The 19338-nt window shown below is 47.3% G+C and overlaps 1 protein-coding gene across 1 annotated transcript in view; it reads right to left on the minus strand.

Annotated features, from left to right (window-relative positions):
• Window positions 1-7693: 7693 nt before the first annotated feature.
• Window positions 7694-19338, minus strand: part of LOC143956836 (uncharacterized) — an 87874-nt gene continuing 76229 nt past the window's right edge. Inside the window, exons 3-4 of the mRNA XM_077467010.1 lie at window positions 8787-8934; window positions 7694-7956 (exon numbers count right to left, since the gene is read on the minus strand). Of these exons, the coding sequence (XP_077323136.1) occupies window positions 7840-7956; window positions 8787-8934 (265 nt within the window). The 3' untranslated portion in view covers window positions 7694-7839. The remainder of the gene's footprint in view (window positions 7957-8786; window positions 8935-19338) is intronic.

Consider the following 19338-nt stretch of genomic DNA (forward strand, 5'->3'; position numbering starts at 1 on the left):
CGAGTGGCGGCTCCCGTGCGCATGCGCGGGGAGTAACATCATCGCGGCTTCGTCGAATGACAGCGCCGGAGCAGCGAGACCCACCAAGAAGATGGAGGCTCCGTACACAAGAGGACAGCGGTGACTTCGCTGGCTCCTGTGTCAGGTAAGTGACACATAATGGACTAATATGCTATGCATAGTAGTCCATTATGCTTTACCTTTGCAGGGAATCAAAGAGGAAGTAAACCCATCAGATCCGTGAGATCCAGGGGGGCATCCTGACTCATTTTCTTCTTTGGGAAGTATCGCTGGAACAAAGGTTCTGGTAGAATGGTGACTTGGGACCCAGTGTCGAAGAGACATTCAACCTCTTGGCCACCGAAGTACCCATGTACCACAGGGCAATCGACCACCATGTCCTCCGTATGTGAAGGGGGAGTCGTTTTGCTGGGCCGGCCCACTGCTTGACTCTTAGTGGCAGGGGCGCTCTGAATTTAACGGCTCCCTCGGTATATTCGATCAGGACAGTCCCTCAAGCGATGTCCCTTTTGTCGACAGCCCCAACATGGAGAGGGAGACCTTGCCTGCCTTGGTCATCTGCGGGGTGGTGATCGGTTTCTCCATGAAGGGGTGTACTCCCTTGGCCCCCTTGGATTGTCTCGCTCACGTCTCAGTGTGGCAAATTCTGTCTGTACCTGGGCAATTCCTTCTGTCAGCTTGTGGATGGCTACCTACCACGGAGCTGTGTGTTGAGTTTGTGGCAGTTTACATGGTTTATCACCTGTGCTGGCCATGAGGACGTCCGTACTGGCACGTCTGGGTTCTGAATATAGGATAGCCACTTCTAGAATTTGATGGAATTTTAAGTTTGGGTTACTTCTTTCCTTTTCCTGTAACTTTTCCCTAACTTTGTCAGACAGAAGCCCATCCACGAACTGATCCTTTAGCCACCCATCTGTATCACTCCAGCCAGCACGTCCTGCTTGCCTCCTCTCCTTGCGGCGGATCTCGGCTGCTATATCCTGCAATTCCAGGGCATACTGTGGAATGGATTCTCCCACTCTCTGCCTTCAACTGATAAAGTGAGCTCTGAGATCCCCTAATGCAACCGTTTGGGTGTAGACTGCTTCCAAGCGGCTGATTATCTTGTCTAGAGAGTCCTGGTCCTCTGCTGGAAGGTGTAGGATCAACTTCCTTGCTTCCCCTTCAAGGGCATTAATGTCCAGGTCTGCCTGTTGTGCAGGTGGGAACCCATATGACCGGATCAAGCCCCGCAATCTTCTAATCCAATCATCTAAGTCCTGATCTGGTCCTGTGTACTTAGGCAGCTGTTGTGGTAGCAATCCTGCCAGCAATAAAGAAGCCATGACTGACTGTTTAACTCCCTCCATGCCGCTGCTGACTGGCTCTGCTATTGTGCTGCTCTCCTCATCACTGTCTGACATGGCTGATCCTGTTCATGATGCCAAGTGTAATGTAACGGTTTCAGCCAAGTGATCAGACCAGCCGTGATGTGCAATTTCTACTTTACTTAACAATAAACTTCAACATAAATTGTACCGGATATTGTGTGAACACTGGTATATAGTACAGAACATTAATATGAACTGTGAAGAAAAAGGATATAACAATTATACTGCTGTTCAACTAATGTCCACTAGATGGCAGCAGGGTGTTCTGAGTTCAATCTTCAGATAGAATAGAGCACTAAAGAATCTCAAGTGTCCAAGATAGTAATCGTTCGTTCAACAGACTGGGAGCTGAATGGACCTCCTGCTGGCACAAAACTTCACACTGGCCCTGCTTTCTACTTGCTTCGGTCAGGAGGTTCTGGTGGCTGCAGATAGGGCCAACCCACATCATGGACAGCTTCCAAAAATGGACTGTAACAGACTTTTCTCCAATGACTGGGGCCTGGAAAAATGGTGCGTGCTCTTGTGCTCACTGCTGATGGCCCACATAGCAGACTTAACAGGGGAGGACCCAGCACCTGGGAACAGCTCACTTGCCCAGTCATTGCTGTCCCATCAGGCAGGATCTCTCTGAGTACAGGAAGCTGGCTGGAGCTGACATTTATACCACCGGGCATGTCTAGGAGCTCAGAGGATTGTAGAAAAAGAGGCATCCCACTACATATATATATATATATATATATATATATATATATACAGTGGGGATCGAAAGTTTTGGCACCCCACGTAAAAAATGTGTTGTTAATGTGCATAACGAAGCCAAGGAAAGATGGAAAAATCTCCATATGGCATCAAATTACAGATTAGACATTCTTATAATATGTCAAAAAAAGTTAGATTTCATTTCCATCATTTACACTTTCAAAATTACAGAAAACAAAAAAATGGCGTCTGCAAAAGTTTGGGCACCCTGCAGAGTTAATATCTTGTACTGCCATCTTTGGCAAGTATCACAGTTTGTAAATGCTTTTTGTAGCCAGCCAAGAGTCTTTCAATTCTTGTTTGAGGTATCTTTGCCCATTCTTCCTTACAAAAGTGTTCCAGTTCTTTGAGATTTCTGGGCTGTCTGTCACTCACTGTTCTTTTAAGGTCTATCCATAGATTTTCAATAATGTTGAGGTCAGGAGATTGTGAAGGCCATGGCAAAACCTTCAGTTTACGCCTCTTGATGTAATCCCCCGTGGATTTTGAGGTGTGTTTAGGATCATTATCCATTTGTAGAAGCCATTCTCTCTTTAACTTCAGCTTTTTCACAGATGGCATCAAGTTACCATCCAAAATTTGCTGAAATTTTATTGAATCCATTTTTCCTTCTACTCATGAAATGTTCCCTATGCCACTGGCTGCAATACAACCCCAAAGCATGATTGATCCACCCCCATGCTTAACAGTTGGACAGAGGTTCTTTTCATTAAATTCTGTGCCCTTTCTTCTCCAAACGTACCTTTGCTCATTCCGGCCAAAATGTTCTATTTTAACCTCATCGGTCCACAGAACTTGTTTCCAAAATGCCTCAGGCTTGTCTATATGTTCATTTGCAAAGTTCAAACGCTGATTTTTGTGGTGAGGACGTAGAAGAGGTTTTCTTCTGATGACTCTTTCATGAAGACCATATTTGTACAAGTATCTCTTTATAGTGGAATAGTGTACCACAACTCCAGTGTCTGCCAGGTCTTTCTGGAGGGATCGTGCAGTCAAACGTGGGTTTTGAATTGCTTTTCTCACAATCCTGCGAGCTGTTCTGTCTGATATTTTTCTTGGTCTTCCAGATCTTGCTTTAACTTCCACTGTTCCTGATGACTGCCATTTCTTAATTACATTCCGAACAGAGGATATTGACATCTGAAAACACTGAAAACCCTTTGCTATCTTCTTATAGCCTTCTCCAGCTTTGTGAGCGTCAACTATTTTCACTTTCAGTTTTCTAGACAGCTGCTTAGAAGAACCCATGGTGCTGATTGTTGGGGCAAGGTCAGATGAGTCTGGCCATTTAAAACCTTTGAGATTGACATCACCTGGTCTTCCCAGACGATGATTGGGAACAATCCATGACACTGGCAGGTCTCGGCTTTGTAAAGGGGGCAGTGCATGCTATAAATTCTGCAGGGTGCCCAAACTTTTGCAGACACCATTTTTTTGTTTTCTGTCATTTTGAAAGTGTAAATGATGGAAATAAAATGTAACTTTTTTTGACATATTATAAGAATGTCTAATCTGTAATTTGATGCCATTTGGAGATTTTTCCATCTTTCCTTGGCTTCGTTATGCACATTAATACACATTTTTACCTGGGGTGCCCAAACTTTCGATCCCCAAAGTATATATATATATATATATATATATATTAGGGCTGTGTAAATTAAAGATTAATTCCTCGATTAATCGATTAATTATTTTGATCGATCAAACTTCTTTTGATCTGTACTCACCTCTCCGCCAGCTTCAGGGAGTTCCGTCGGAGACGTGGTGATGTCACAGACATCGACATCACTGGACTCCTCCCCCCTTCCCCAAGTGCCTCCATCTGCTAACGAATGGAAGGGGGGAGGAGTCCGGTGATGGCAAAGATTGGGTATGGGGGAGGAGATTCGCATGACATCACCTGCTGCTGCCCTACAGAACTAACGCGATTGTTGGCTTTACATGCTGTGCTTTTATCATCTTTATGTGAGTAGTTTGTGTTTGAACACAAAAATTAAATCTTATACTTAAGCGGTGAGCACTGAGATCTTTTCTTTCTACCCATGACCTGGCGTCCTTGCTGAGATCTAAGGAGACGTGAGGGAAGTTTATGGTCCGGGTTAACCCTTTTGATACCCGCTTGCTTGACCACCTGTTTGCACAGGGGTCCATGCCATAAGGTGAGAGTGATTCGTTAGACCGGAGGTGGAGAGATTGTCACACTACTGTAGAGAAAAAAATGACTTACGTCAGTGCTACAGTTTGAATTTAAAACGTATTTGTGTGAACTGTGAAGTTAAGTCATGGATTGTGGAAACTAACTAGTGTCAGGTGATTGTATATAGTGTATACCACATTTACCACTGACTAATGCAGAGTTGCAATGCAAGGAGATCAGCTAAAAGTAGTTGGATCTGTATGTGTATTATAATTAATCGAATTAGTTGATTAATCAATTAAAAAAACACAGAAATTTTAATCAGTAACAGCCCTAATTTTTTATTTTTTTTGTTTTGTTTTTGGTTTACATCACCAACACATCAAGTGAGGGGTGGCTGGGGGGAGTTGGATGGGGCAGATGGGGGGGGAGGGGTGGTGGGGATGCGGGGAGTAGGAATTAGGCAGAAAAGCCTGGTAACCCCTAGACCAGTGTTTCTCAACCTTTTTCAGTCAAAGTTATTATGGAGAGTCTTGAGGCACCCCATTCTAAAATGTATAAACTATTCTAAATATTTTTACATAATGCAGCAAAATCCACACATGTAGGACACCAAGCGTTAGAGGTGATTTATTCTTCCAAAGCAACTACACATTTGCACACTGGTACTGACTAGTATTCTGTTGTTTCTCTTTTCCCTCAGGTTTTCTCCATCTCCATTGCTCCTCCTTACATCCATCCTCCTCCCCCATCCATGCGTCCGGGCCCCTAATCAACATGGGCTTTAATAGGCCAGAGGCTCTAATAAGCTTCAAAAAAGGGTGGGCTCGGGGCACAGAGAACTGCGCCCGAAGCCCACCCAGTTGTGTGACAATAGTGAATGGATATTTGCTACTGTAACACAGATTCTCCTTACGGCTAATCAGGAAGCGGGTCCTGAGACCCATTTCCCAATTGGCCAAAAGGAGAAGCGATTCTATTGGGCCACAAGGAGGAGGAAGGACACGCGGAGGCCGCCGGAGATGCAGGAATGAAGCCATTGCCCGGAGGGAAGCACAGCCCGTGGGTAAGTGTGGGCCTCATCGATCGACCTGGACCTGGACATCCCCTTTGTATGGCACAGCAGACGCCCCCACCACTGGGAAGAGAGAGAGCAAGCACATCAGATTTCAAGAGGAAGAGAGAGCACCCAACCCAAATGACTCACGGGTGGGGGGGGGGGTGTGATGTGTGCAGTGGACCTGACCGACCCATTTTGGGTTGCGGGTGAACTGACCAACCAGGGAGGGGGTGCCGGCCAAACAATATACCACCAGCCACCACTGCCGCCTTATCATCTGATGATGTCATTGGTGGTTAGGAGGTCGGCAGCTAGAAGGTCATAATGGTGCACAATGAAAACCTGTGGCAGGATTCAGCCACCTTCTAGCTTGTATACAATTCTCGGGCAATTGTTGGGCATTTTGCCAAGGCACCCCAGGCTGCCTGTCAGGAACCATGAAACAGACAGAGACAGAAGTACAATCAAATCGCAACTTGTTTATTAATAAAAATAAAAAGGTAAATAGAAAAAAAGCGTAGTCAAGCATAGCCAGAGTCCTGTAGCCAGATCAGGTAGTCAGCCAGTCCAAAGTTCATTAACCAGATCGGGTAATCAGCCAGGCCGGAAGTCAGGGATCCAAGGAGAGCAACCGTAAGTGGGATAAGAAGCCAGGTGGCATGTCAGCAAACCAGTCTTGAAACAAACAGCAGGAGATGGTTCCCTGTGATGTGACCAATGCGAAGGCAAACGAAAAAGTGAGCAGGAAGGCTTTAAATAGGCAGGTCAGACGAGCATCATCGGGAACAGCTGGTAACTGTGGAAAGAGAAGAGAGCTGGCAATTATCCGACAGCTGAGCGGCCAGCCCAGAGGAGGAAGGGCTAAGCCAGCCCTGACACTGCCCTAGACTATATATGGGAGAAAGATCGGAAATAGTATCTGTTCTTAGAAGAGGGGCACCTCCACCTGTCACATGTCTCTTGGCTCCTCTCTTGGGGAAGAAATACGATATACATGGTTACAAGAAGAAGCTCCTAGACCATACACCTTTTATTATGTTTGTAACTAAATTCATATTGTGGTGTCTACGAAACTCATATGGTTTTCTGTTGGGTTTTTATTTTTTTTTGCTTATTCTACAAATGTTGTCTGGGTTTTTGACTGTGATGTATTGTTTTTGTTACTCCCTAAATTAATAAAAAATAATGTAAACACCAAATTGAAATGAGCGTGGAGTAGAAACTGTCAGCTTGTGTTGTGAATGACGGTCACTGGAGAGAAGCGCCATAGTTCACAGAAACAAAAACTCTCACTGCTGCTACTACACTACTTGATCTAAGACAAGTATATTACCTGCCTAGATGAGGATTTGCGTTCTTAGGAATGGCAGTGCTCCCCCCATTTGCCATCACACATAACAAACCCCGGACCGCCCACTGCAGATTTACATTGGCTGTTTGAAGGAGGATATCATTGTTATGGGCGCAAGATCGCTTTTATCCGTGGCGGGAGAGAGTGCCCCCACTCCCGCTGCGATCTGGTGCCCTCCGCCGCTTACCGGAGCTATCGGCAGCGGCGGAGGCGATCGCGTCTGTTCGCCTGTCAGGCATGGAGACGAGTGAGGGGAAGATGGACCCCACCCGTCTCTATACAATTGCTCGGCGAAAGCGACGCCAAACATCCCTTCTGCCACGGCTCTTAAAGGGACATTTTATTTAAATCATTTTTTTTATTGCATTTTAGTCTAAATATGAGATCTGAGGACTTTTTGACCCCCGATCTCATATTTGAGAGGTCCTGTCATGCTTTTTTCTATTACAAGGGATGTTTACATTTCTTGTAATAGGAATAAAAGTGAATTTTTTTTTAAACAGTATAAAAATGAAAAATAAAAGGTAAAATAAATAATAATAAAAAAAAAAAAATTTTTAAATGCCCCCCCGTCCCGAGGAGTTCGCGTGCAACCTGTAGAATTTTTTAAACGTTGCCTATGGAGATTTTTAAGAGTAGAAGTTTGTCACCATTCCACGAGCGGGCGCAATTTTAAAGCGTGACATGTTGAGTATCAATTTACTCGGCGTAACATTATCTTTCACAATATAAAAAAAATTGGGCTAATTTTACTGTTGTCTTATTTATTTATTCAAAAAAGTGATTTTTTTTCCAAAAAAGGTGCGCTTGTAAGACCGCTGTGAAAAAAAGTATTGCAATGACCGCCATTTTATTCTCTAGGGTGTTAGAAAAAAAACATTGTATAATGTTTGGGAGTTCTAAGTAATTTTCTAGCAAAAAAAAAAAAACAGTTTTAAACATGCAAACACCAAAATCTCAAAACGAAGGCTGGTCCTTACGTGGTTAAGAACACAAGCTGACAGTTTCTACTCCACTCTCCCCTGCATAGCTGGAGGAAGACAAGGCAGCTATTAAGCATTTGGTGAGACTTCTTTAATATGTCATATCTTTTTATTTGAACACTAAAAAAGTTCACTGAGTCTTTGTTTTGTTCTCATTTTTCATCCTCCTTATTTCCCGGGATTGTGTAATGAGCCGCCATGTCCATCCATTTCTGTCGCTGGATCTCCCGGTTGATCTGCGGTAGATACTCCTCCGAATTCTCCCGGATCTGGGAAATATATACAAAGAGGATAATGTACTCCATGCTGTATCTATGACATTGATCACACTACTGACAGAAGTCTGAGAATTTTTGGGAAACCATTTTGGTGAAAGTTGGTTAAAGAGCTCTAAACTGCTACACAGACCTGTCTACTGCCCAACATTCAGAACATTTCAGACAATGTCAACCATTTTAACCCCTTTTGTTGCCAAAGCTGTTTTTTTTTTCTTTGCACACATGTTTAAAAAATTATTTTAGACCTGAGGATTAGTTATCTATTTCAGTAACGGTCATTTTCACTCAATTCCAGCATTAGCAAATGTCTAGAAACATTTTGTAACACTTTTTAGAGAATGGTCAATTAATTGTTGGGGAAATTTACATCTAATTGTTTTTTTTTTTACTTTCCATTTTAGTTTCCTTTTTAATTTGTTTCATCAACCATAAGAAATAGCTTTTATTGCTGTGGCAGAATGTGAATCAATAGTCCTGAGGGGATCGTCTTCTTCTGCCGGCATTTGATTCCATCCCCAAACAATTTGGCTTGACAAAGGGGGTCCACCCCGGAAACACGTTGTCCTTTCTCATTTTGACATTTATTGTAGTTCTGATGTGCATTGCACTCACTGGGTTTGCTTTTTTTTTTTTTTTTAATAATTGACAGTTTCCTTTAAATACCCCGATACCATGGTAACACCCAATACTGAATGGGGACTTTGGCTGTGTCAGGTGATAGTTGCCCTGACCGGTTCCTTTTAAGTATTCCTGTTATTTACTTTTTTTTTTACATGAAGATGAGTTCTGTGGATCACAGCACCACCGTCTAATACCAATACCTCATTATGGACGGATGTCTGGATGATATCACCTCTGATCTTCCCTCCGCTGGCTTGTGATATGGCATCATACAGTTCGCTCCACTCGCCGCTGGCTTCATGGCCCTCTGGATTGGCAGTGCGGAACTTTAATTGTCCTGAGTGAGAACTGAAGAACGATAGAGGAAGAAGTGTGAGTAAAGGAACACATAGACATGGTATACGACAATAATAATAGATTAATATAAATACATTTATGTAACACAATAGAAATTATTTCATACTGTCTCACTATTAACTTCTTAAAGTAAAACAGTCAGGCAATGGACATTCAACTATCTGCATATTCTTAACATGCAATAAATACGCTTCAAAACAACTCCTAACTGATCTCTGTAGCTGCAGGAACCATGGAGTAATTCATCCTTAAAGATCACAGCAGAAGCGCTGAAGTGGTTCAAGTCCTTCTTGCTGCAGCTTAGCTCTGCTTCTCCCTACCAGCAGTGACTCAGGAGCTCATCTCAACATCATCCCTTTCCACAGAGGTGTCTCCGGATTTCCGCTCCCTGCGCTCCACCTGTTCTCCCCTCTTAGCAGCGACTTAACAGCTCAGCTCACCCTGTTTCCTCTCCCAGAAGTGACTTAGCAACTCAGCTCATTCTGCTCCCCCTTCCAAGCAGTGACTCGGAATCTGATCCCTCCTCCTCCCAGCAGTGACTCAAAATCTCACGTCACCCTGCTCCCCCATCCCAACAGGGTTTCAACAGGCCATCTTACCCTACTTTCTTTCCTAGCACTGTCTCAGCAAATCAGCTAACCCTGTTCTTCCCTCCCAGCAATGACTCAGCAGCCCAGAAGTGACTCCTGTCAGGGCTGGCTTAGCCCTTCCTCCTCTGGGCTGGCCGCTCAGCTGTCGGCTAATTGCCAGCTCTCTTCTCTCTCCACAGTTACCAGCTGTTCCCAATGATGCTTGTCTGACCTGCCTATTTAAAGCCCTCCAGCTCATTTCTCCATTGCCTTCACATGGTCACATCACAAGGAATCATCTCCTGCTGTTTGTTTCAAGACTGGCTTGCTGACATCCCTCCTGGCTTCTTATCCTGCTTACAGTTGCTCTCCTTGGATCCCTGACTTCTGGACTGGCTGATTACCCGATCTGGCTACTGGACTCTGTCTATGCTTGACTACGCTTTTTTCTATTTACCTTTTTATTTTTATTATTAATAAACAAGTGTAATTTGATTGTACTTCTGTCTCTGTCTGTTTCATGGTTCCTGACACTCCACATCTCAGTTCCCCCTGCTCCCCCCTCATATAAGTGACTAAAAAGTTCACCTCTTTCTACACTCTGCTTCCAGCAGTCATTCGGCAGCTCTGCTTACCCTGCTCCCCCCCTTGCAGCAACTCAGCTCCACTTGCCCCTTCCCCCCAGCGGTGACTAGGCAGTAGGTTTGCCACCTGTACAGGAATGACCCGGACAGTCCAGGTTTTGACAGCTGTGCCCAAGTTTGTGCTCTCCCGACACCCGGACACATTAGCAATGCAGAAGCTCCGCTCTCTATACCAGTTCCAGGCTCCAATGAGATCATCATCCACCCCCCCCCGCCTGTGTGTCAGTGTGGAAATAGATTTCCTATTCCGCCAGCAGACTACCCCCGCCCCCCTCCCCAGAAGAAGACGATCCCCCGCAGTGTAATCGGGCAGCTGCAGAACTCCTCTCTCTCCCGGCTTGTCTTTTACAGTCAGCAGCATGGCACCGCCCCAGCCCCCCCCTTCTTCGCTGCTCCAGTGGCCAATGTGCTGCAGCAGCCGCCCAGGTCTGTGGCTCTGTGCCTGTGCTCTCTCTCCCACCCGCCGGCGCCGATGCCAGCCATAGACAGTGCATGAAACTGTCTGGTCTCCTAGCAACCTAGGACGCGATGAGTGAGAGAACATGGTGTTAGACTCCTGAAAGGTAAGGTTTTTTTTTTCTTGCTCTGTGGGGGGTGGAGGTAGGCACTGTATGGTAAGATTTAAGGCCTGATTCACACCTATGGCATTTTTAGTGCTTTTTGCAGATTTGCACTACAGTCCATTTATCATGGTTTCCTATTTAACACGTTCTGTAGTGCAAATGTGTAAAATGCAAAAAGCAAATAAAATGTCCTAGGTGTGAATCCAGCCTTAGCCCTTGTACACACGGTCGGACATTCCAACGGAAAATGTCCGATCGGACCGCGTTGTCGTATAATCCGACTGTGTGTGGGCTCCATCGGACTGTTTCCGTCGGAATATCCGACGGACAAAGTTTTAGAGCTGGGCTATAAAACTTTCCGACAACATGATCCGATTGGACTTTGTCCGATTGTGTGTAGAGAATTCCGATCGGACACAGTGCCACGCATGCTCAGATCAAATTCCTAGACCAAAGCTATTGGCTACTAGCCTGAACGTAGTCCCGTCGTAACTAAATAACGTCATCACTAGGGATGAGCCGAACACCCCCCGGTTCGGTTCGCACCAGAACTTTCGAATGGACCGAAAATTCGTACGAACTTTAGAACCCCATTGAAGTCTATGGGACTCGAACGTTCAAAATAAAAAGTGCTAATTTTAATGGCTAATATGCAAGATATTGTCCTAAAAAGGGTTTGGAGACCTGGCCCCTGCCCCAGGGGACATAGGTCAATGCCTAAAATGTTTTGAAAAACTGCAGTTTTTTCGGGAGCACTGATTTTAATGATGGTTAAAGTAAAAAAAAAAAAAAAAAGAGTGAAATATTCCTTTAAATATCGTGCCTGGGGGTGTCTATATTATGCTTGTGAAGTGCCACGTGCTTCCCGTGTTTAGAACAGTCCCTGCACAAAATGACATTTAACGGAAAAAAAGTCATTTAAAACTGGTTGCGGTTTTAATGTAATATCTGGTTCTGGCAATATGGATGAAAATCATTGAGAAAAATGGGATGGGTAGCCCCCCTGCCCCTTACCATCCCCTTTGGGTCTTGTACGGATATTAAAGGGAACCCCGTACCCAATTCATATTAAAAAAAGGAAAGACGTGGGGCCCCCAGGCCCTATATACTCAGAACAGCAGTATAACAGGCGGTGCAAACAAGACAGGGACTGTGTAGGTTTGTTGTGTTAAGTAGAATCTGTTTGTAATTTTCAACTGGTAAATTTTTAAAGTGTAGCTCCAGTCAAAAAAATCTATTTTTAAGCTTTTTGGAAAACATAGGGAAGGGTTATCACCCCTGTATAATTTGTTTGCCGTCCGTCTATTTTCATCTCACTTCCTGTTGTCTCCTTCCGTTTGCAAGTAGGAGATGTTTGTAAGTTGGATGTTTGAAAGTAGGGGCCTGCCCTATATGCTCTGCAGAAATTGTGGAACAAGGTGTTGGTGTTGCCACAACATTGTAAGCCCCCAACGTGACTCTTGGTGGGCGCTGGAGCACCCTGCTGTGAACGATTATATCAAGAATTGTAAATACATGCCATTGTTGAACAGGGGCTGAAAAATTGGGCCTTAGGCACTGGTGCTGGTGCCACGACACTGCAACCTCTCCCATATACTCTACTTGTAGTGCAGAAATGGTAAAAAAAATCGGGCCTTTGGTGGTTGTGGTGCTGGTGGTGCTGGTGCCACAACACTACAAGTCCTCACAGTTATTCTCGGTGGGCACAGGAACGGGCCCTGCTGTGAAATATTATATCAAGAATTGTAACTACATGCCCCTGTTAAACAGGGGCTGAAAAATTGGGCCTTAGGCACTGGTGCCACGACACTGCAACCTCTCCCATATACTCTAGTTGTAGTGCAGGAATGAGCCCTGCTGCAAAGCATTGCATCAAAAATTTTAATTAAACGCCCCTGTTAGACAGGGGCTGAAAAATTGGGCTGGTGGCATCACCCAGAACCAAAAATGTTCTTCCAACATATCAGTGGAGGAGGAAGAGGATAGACAATCAACATAACAGGACAGTCACTCGGCATCAGCATAGGCAGTCTTGAAGGGATGTGATATTTCAAAAAAAATTATTCGGTTACATCAACTTCAGGTGCTTGGTAGCTGTGGGTGATCCAAGACTGATTCATCTTTATGAAGGTCAGTCGATCAAACGAGTTGGTGGACAGGCGCACCCTGTGATTCAGCAGCACTGAAGGTGCGTTCCGAAAGAACGCTGGATGCAGGACAGGCTAGTAGCTCAATTGCATACTGTGCAAGCTCTGGCCAGTGATCCATCCTCAAGACCCAGTAAGCCAGAGGATTTTCGGTGGGAAAGGTTTCCAAGTCTGACCTTGCCCCTAGGTATTCCTGCACCATGTAAATCAGACGCTGGCGATGGTTGCTGGAACCGATCATACCTTGGGGCTGCGGACTAAAAAATTGTCTGAACGCATCAGTCAAACGGCCACCTTCTCCACCGCTCCTTCTGACTGATGCTTCAGCGACATGTTGTCCAGGACCAGGAGTTTGTAACCTCCCAGTCTCTGGTAACGCGTTGCACAGACCTTTCTGCAAGGCCTCCCGGAGATGTCTCATCCTCTGCTCCCTCTGCGATGGCAAGATAAGGTCGGCAACCTTACCCTTGTACCGTGGATCAAGGAGAGTGGCCAGCCAGTAATGGTCCCTCTCCTTGATCCGAAGAATACGAGGATCCTTCCGCAGGCACTGCAGGATCAGGGAGGCCATGCAGCGTAGGTTAGCTGAGGAATTCGGTCAAGAGTCCTCTGGGTCACTAAGGACAACATGATCCGCAGATACCTCCTCCCAGCCACGTACAAGTCCATGGGTTTCTTGGGACTGTAAATCATCCCTACAAGACTGCTGCTGCTGCTGCTGATGCTGAGTGCCAGCCTCCACCTCCATGCTGACACAATCATCCTCCTCCTCCTCCTCCTCCTCCTCCGCGTTCTCGTCCTGTGTGATGGGTGGGACAGCAGGAACACTGTCTGGATAAAGGGGGCCTTGAGAGGCAAGGAAGTGCTCCTCTTCCTGCCTCTGTTCTGCCTCAAGTGCCCTGTCCATTATTCCACGCAGCGTATGCTCCAACAGGTGGACAAGAGGTACAGTGTCACTGATGCATGCACTGTCACTGCTCACCATCCTTGTGGCCTCCTCAAACAATGACAGGACAGTGCATGCATCCCTGATCATGCCCCACTGGCGTGGTGAGAAAAAACCGAGCTCCCCTGACCCTGTCCTGGTGCCGTAGTCGCACAGGTACTCATTGATGGCCCTCTGCTGCATGTGCAGCCGCTGCAGCATGGCCAACGTTGAGTTCCACTTGGTGGGCATGTCACATATAAGGCGGTTCTTGGGCAGGTTCAACTCCTTTTGGAGCTCAGCCAGCTGAGCACAGGCATTAAATGATCGGCGGAAATGCACACAGACTTTCCTGGTCTGCTTCAGGACATCCTGTAAGCCCGGGTACCTGCCCAAGAACTGCTGCACCACCAGGTTAAGGACGTGAGCCACACAGGGCACATGGGTCAGTTGTCCCTGTCGGAGGGCGGAGAGGAGGTTGGTGTCATTGTCGCAAACCACCAATCCTGGCTTAAGCTGGCGTGGCGTCAACCACCTCTCGGCCTGCCCCTGCAGAGCTGACAAAATATCTTCCCCAGTGTGGCTCCTGTCCCCCAAACAAACCAGCGCAAGCGTGGCATGGCATTGTTTTGCCTGCGTACTTGCGTAGCCCCTTGAACGCCTACGGAGCACCGCTGGTTGTGAGGACAGAGTACTGGAAGAGGCCATGGAGGAAGAAGAAGAGGGGGTGGAGGAGAGAGGTGTGTCACAACCAGTAGTAGCATTTTGGAGGCGTGGTGGCGGAACAACCTCCAACACTACTGCACATTGTCCTGCATCCTTCCCAGCTGCCAGAAGAGTGACCCAATGGGCCGTGAAAGACAGGTAACGTCCCTGTCCATGCCTGCTGGACCATGAGTCAGCGGTAATATGCACCTTACCGCTGACCGCCCTGTCCAGCGAGGCAAGGACATTGCCTTCCACATGCCGGTAGAGAGCCGGAATCACAAAAGTGGCCAAAGTGGCATTTGGGGACCTGCCACTGAGGAACCACACATTGTACAAACTCACAGAAGGGGGCCGAGTCTACCAACTGAAAAGGCAGCAGTTGAAGTGCTAGCAATTTAGCCAAGCTAGCATTCCACCGCTGGGCATGTGGATGGCTGGGAGTGAACTTCTTTCGGCGGTCCAGCAGCTGGGGCAGGGAAATTTGCCTGCTATAATCGGATGTGGGTGTACTGCTAGCAGAATGCCCGGAAGCACTTGGCTGTGACACACCTAATTCTACACCTTCATTCCTCTCAGAGCAGGTTTCAGAGAGGACTGAAGGTCTAGTGGGGTTGGAGATCCCAGCTGATGAGGAGCAAGGAGAGGTCCGCTTTGTTCTTTGGTGTGGGTCTTTGAGGTACGCTTGCCAACGAGCTGCATGGCAGGTCAACATATGTCTGGTCAAGCATGTGGTGCCCAAGCAGCTGATGTTTTGGCCACGCGAGATACGCTTGAGACATATGTTGCAAATAGCAGCGGTGCGATCTGATGCACTCGTCTCAAAAATGGCCCACACCAAAGAACTTTTAGAATAACACGCAGAGGCAGCACCCTGCACAGGTGGAGCTCTGCGGTGTGATTCAGTCGGTGTGCTGCCCCTAAGCTGGCCCCCGGAGGGCATCCTGCCTCGTTTGACATGTGCCTCCTCCTCCTCCTCTCTCCTACCAGGCACCCATGTGGAGTCAGTGCCCTCATCATCCCCTCCCTCTTCATCGCTGGAGCAAACCTGGCAGTATGCTGCAGCTTGAGGAACATGACTGCCAGATTGCTGTTCTTCTTGAGCATCCCCTCTCTCTGCGCTGACGCTACTGCCTTCCTCTAGCTGAGTATCATCATCAGAGCCTACAAAACACTGGGCATCCTCCTGGAGCATGTACCCAACACTGTGCTCAAAGAGTTCAGGGGACTCCTCAGGAGGACGTGGTGGGTCTAGGGAAGGAGTCACTGATGATGACATTGAGACGAGGGAAGAGGATGCGTTGGCAGTTGCTTTGCTAGTACCCTGAGCCTGGGTGAGAGAGGATGAGGAGGATGAGGAGGGCTTGGTCATCCACTCTACCAAGTCTTCAGCATGATGTGGCTCAACATGTCCAGCTGCCGAAAAGAAGGACAAGCGTGTCCCATGGCCACGTGCTGATCCTGCCTGTGGCCAATCATGGCTCTCCTCGCTGCCGGCGCTGTGATTGGCCAAGCATGCGGGGTCACAGTGCATGCTTGGCCAATCATGAGCCAGCAATGAACTGTGATGGCGCAGTGCATTGTGGGCCGTGCGTGCCACACGAATTTGGCGCGAACGCCCCATAACGTTTGGTATTCGCTGAACGTGCGAACAGCTGATGTTCGAGTCGAACGTATTTTCGACTCGAACACCAAGCTCATCCCTAGTCATCTCGTTCAGAACAATCAGATTTTCCGACAACTTTGTCCGACCGTGTGTATGCAACAGTTTCGGACAAATCCATCGGACAAAATCCAACGGATTTGGTTGTCGGAATGTCCGACCGTGTGTACAAGGGCTAAGAGCTAACAGGGTCCGGGGGGGGGGTGGCATCACCCGAGGAAGGTCTGTAATGGTCAGTGGCTCAAAATTTTTACTTGGGAGGTCACAAAAAATGTGAAAAAAAAAACATTAAACGCAGCCACTGTGCCATCAAACTCAGCCACTGTGCCATCAAACTCAGCCACTGTGCCATCAAACTCAGCCACTGTGCCATCAAACTCAGTCACTGTGCCATCAAACTCAGCCACTGTGCCATCAAGCACTACCACAGCACCATCAAACACTGTCCCTGTGCCCATGAAACAAAGCCCCTGTGCCATCAAACGCTGCCACTGTGCCATCAAACTCAGCCACTGTGCCATCAAACTCAGCCACTGTGCCATCAAACTCAGTCACTGTGCCATCAAACTCAGCCACTGTGCCATCAAGCACTACCACAGCACCATCAAACACTGTCCCTGTGCCCATGAAACAAAGCCACTGTGCCCATGAAACAAAGCCACTGTGCCCATCAAACTCAGCCACTGTGCCCATCAAACTCAGCCACTGTGCCCATCAAACGCAGCCACTGTGCCCATCAAATGCAGCCACTGTGCCCATCAAACGCAGCCACTGTGCCATCAAGCACTACCACAGCACCATCAAACACTGTCCCTATGCCCATGAAACAAAGCCCCTGTGCCATCAAACGCTGTCACTGTGCCCATCAAACGCTGCCACTGTGCCCATCAAACGCTGCCACTGTGCCCATCAAACGCTGCCACTGTGCCCATCAAAAGCAGCCACTGTACCATTAAACGCAGCCACTGTGCCATCAAACGCTGGCAGTGTGCCCATCAGTGTGACCCCCCCACCTACTCGCTGTCTGCCCGCCACTCACTTTCTTGGTGGGGCAGCGGGTGACAGCGATGAGCGGGGTCCTCCATGCTTCTCCTACTGTCCTCATCTCCCGTCCTCTCCTCCTGATAGGCGTCCAATAGCAGCGCCTGTAGTTTCAGCCAGGTAACAGACCTGAGCACCTGATTGGCGGAGAGGCGGTTTAGTGTTAGTAAAGCGAATATTCATTCACTTTTCTAACACAGCTGAGTGACCTGCGAGCGCCATGTTTTTTGTGACGCCTATTAGATCCAATGGTTCTAATCAGGTGCTTCAAAAAAAAAACCCTCGCACGCCGCTGTGATTCCGGCGCCCTGCGCCCAAAAAGCGGCCGGGCGCCTGAATAGGGGATGGCAGCAGCAGCCATGGATAGATTCATGCAATGCATGAATCTATCTATTAGTGATAGAGGGGGCGGCGCCCCTGTGCCATTATTAACGCACAGCTACTGATTATGGGGGGAGACAGGCACTGTCCGATAGTTAAGGGACTCAGAGCTAGCAGGGTCTCTAAGGGGGGGGGGGAACTGTCACCAGGGGGAGGTCTATGCTGCTAATATGAAGGGACGGGGTGAGTCTATGCTACTAATATAAATTGAGGGGGTGAGTCTATGCTGCTAATATAAAGAGGGGGGTGAGTCTATGCTGCTAATATAAAGGGAGGGGGTGAGTCTATGCTGCTAATATAAAGGGAGGGGGGTGAGTCTATGCTGCTAATATAAAGGGAGGGGGTGAGCCTATGCTGCTAATATAAAGGGAGGGGGTGAGTCTATGCTGCTAATATAAATTGGGGGGGTGAGTCTATGCTGCTAATATAAAGGGAGGGGGGTGGGTCTATGCTGCTAATATAAAGAGGGGGGTGAGTCTATGCTGCTAATATAAAGGGACACTATTCTAATGGGGCTCACTCTTTAAGGAGGAGTGCTGATCAGTGGCGTCACTACAGGGGGGCTCACTCACACTACAGTCACCACTGGTGCCGATATAAGATGACTCTAATAAGATGAACTAATGGGGAATGCTGACTGCCAATTTAATGGTTGCTGACCAACCATTCGATCAGCAGTCAGCACCCCCCATTAGAGACCCCCATTATATCAGAGTCATTTTATATCAGCACCCACCGCTTACAGACCCCCATTAGATTCGAGTCTGGAGAAAAGTGTCCAGTAGTAAAGTTTTTTTGAGCTTTAACGAATAGTGCTTTATTTGTATGAAGAAATAACACCCAGCATCATTCAAACCCGGCTGTCAAAGGTACAACCCCCGAGGCTGAGTTCACATATGTGCGGCCGCATGTTTACCCGTGGGGCCCGGACGTGACTGTTCACTGGTTCAGGCGCAAATCAGGTCTGAATTTCTGCCTGAATCCGCACCTGAACCAGACCAAAAAAGACGCACAGGACCCTTTTTGTATGCAGACTGCGGCCACCCCAGACCCGTGTGAAGCGGCTCCATAGAGAGCCGGTCACACTCGCCTATCGTGCGAATTGGATGATGGGGAAAACCACATTCCAGTTCGCACATATGTGAACCCTGGCCTAAGGGTGCGTCATCGTGGGCTCTTATTACACCTGCACAGAATGGCGCTTTTATGTCATTACATAAAATCTGCGTTGTGTGCAGGAGTAGAACCACCCTAGATTTAAGGGACTTTTTTAAAGAATATATGTGTGTGGTGAGGAAGTGGGTGGTGGGTGGTGGCTTTAAGCAGAGAGTGTGGGGAGAATAGTCTAAAGGCCCGTACACACGATCAGACTTTTTGACAACAAACATGCAAATTAGCTGTTTTGGAGCAACATCCGACTGTGTGTACGCTCCATCGGACAAACTTTTTCTGTTTTCATCGGACTTTTGTTGGCTGTGCGAACGGACAAACTTTCTGGCAACAAAAGTCAGATCCGACCGTGTGTATGCAAAAGCATTGGACTTTTGTACAAGGTACAAACACGTATGCTCAGAACCAATGCAAAAGATCAGACTACAATACAGAAGTTGACCAAAGGTGGCGCTGGAGTCATTGAACGTCCTCTTTTGAAGTGGCGTCAGTACGTTGTGACGTCAATACGTTCGTGTTTGTTGTCAAAAAGTCAGATCGTGTGTATGCAATACAAACTTGTGGACCACGCCCTTTGTACAAATGTC

The sequence above is a fragment of the Lithobates pipiens genome, unplaced genomic scaffold, assembly GCF_037356315.1.
Source record: "Lithobates pipiens isolate NorthernLeopardFrog02 unplaced genomic scaffold, aLitPip1_a1.2 Scaffold_44, whole genome shotgun sequence".
Lineage (NCBI taxonomy): Eukaryota > Metazoa > Chordata > Amphibia > Anura > Ranidae > Lithobates > Lithobates pipiens.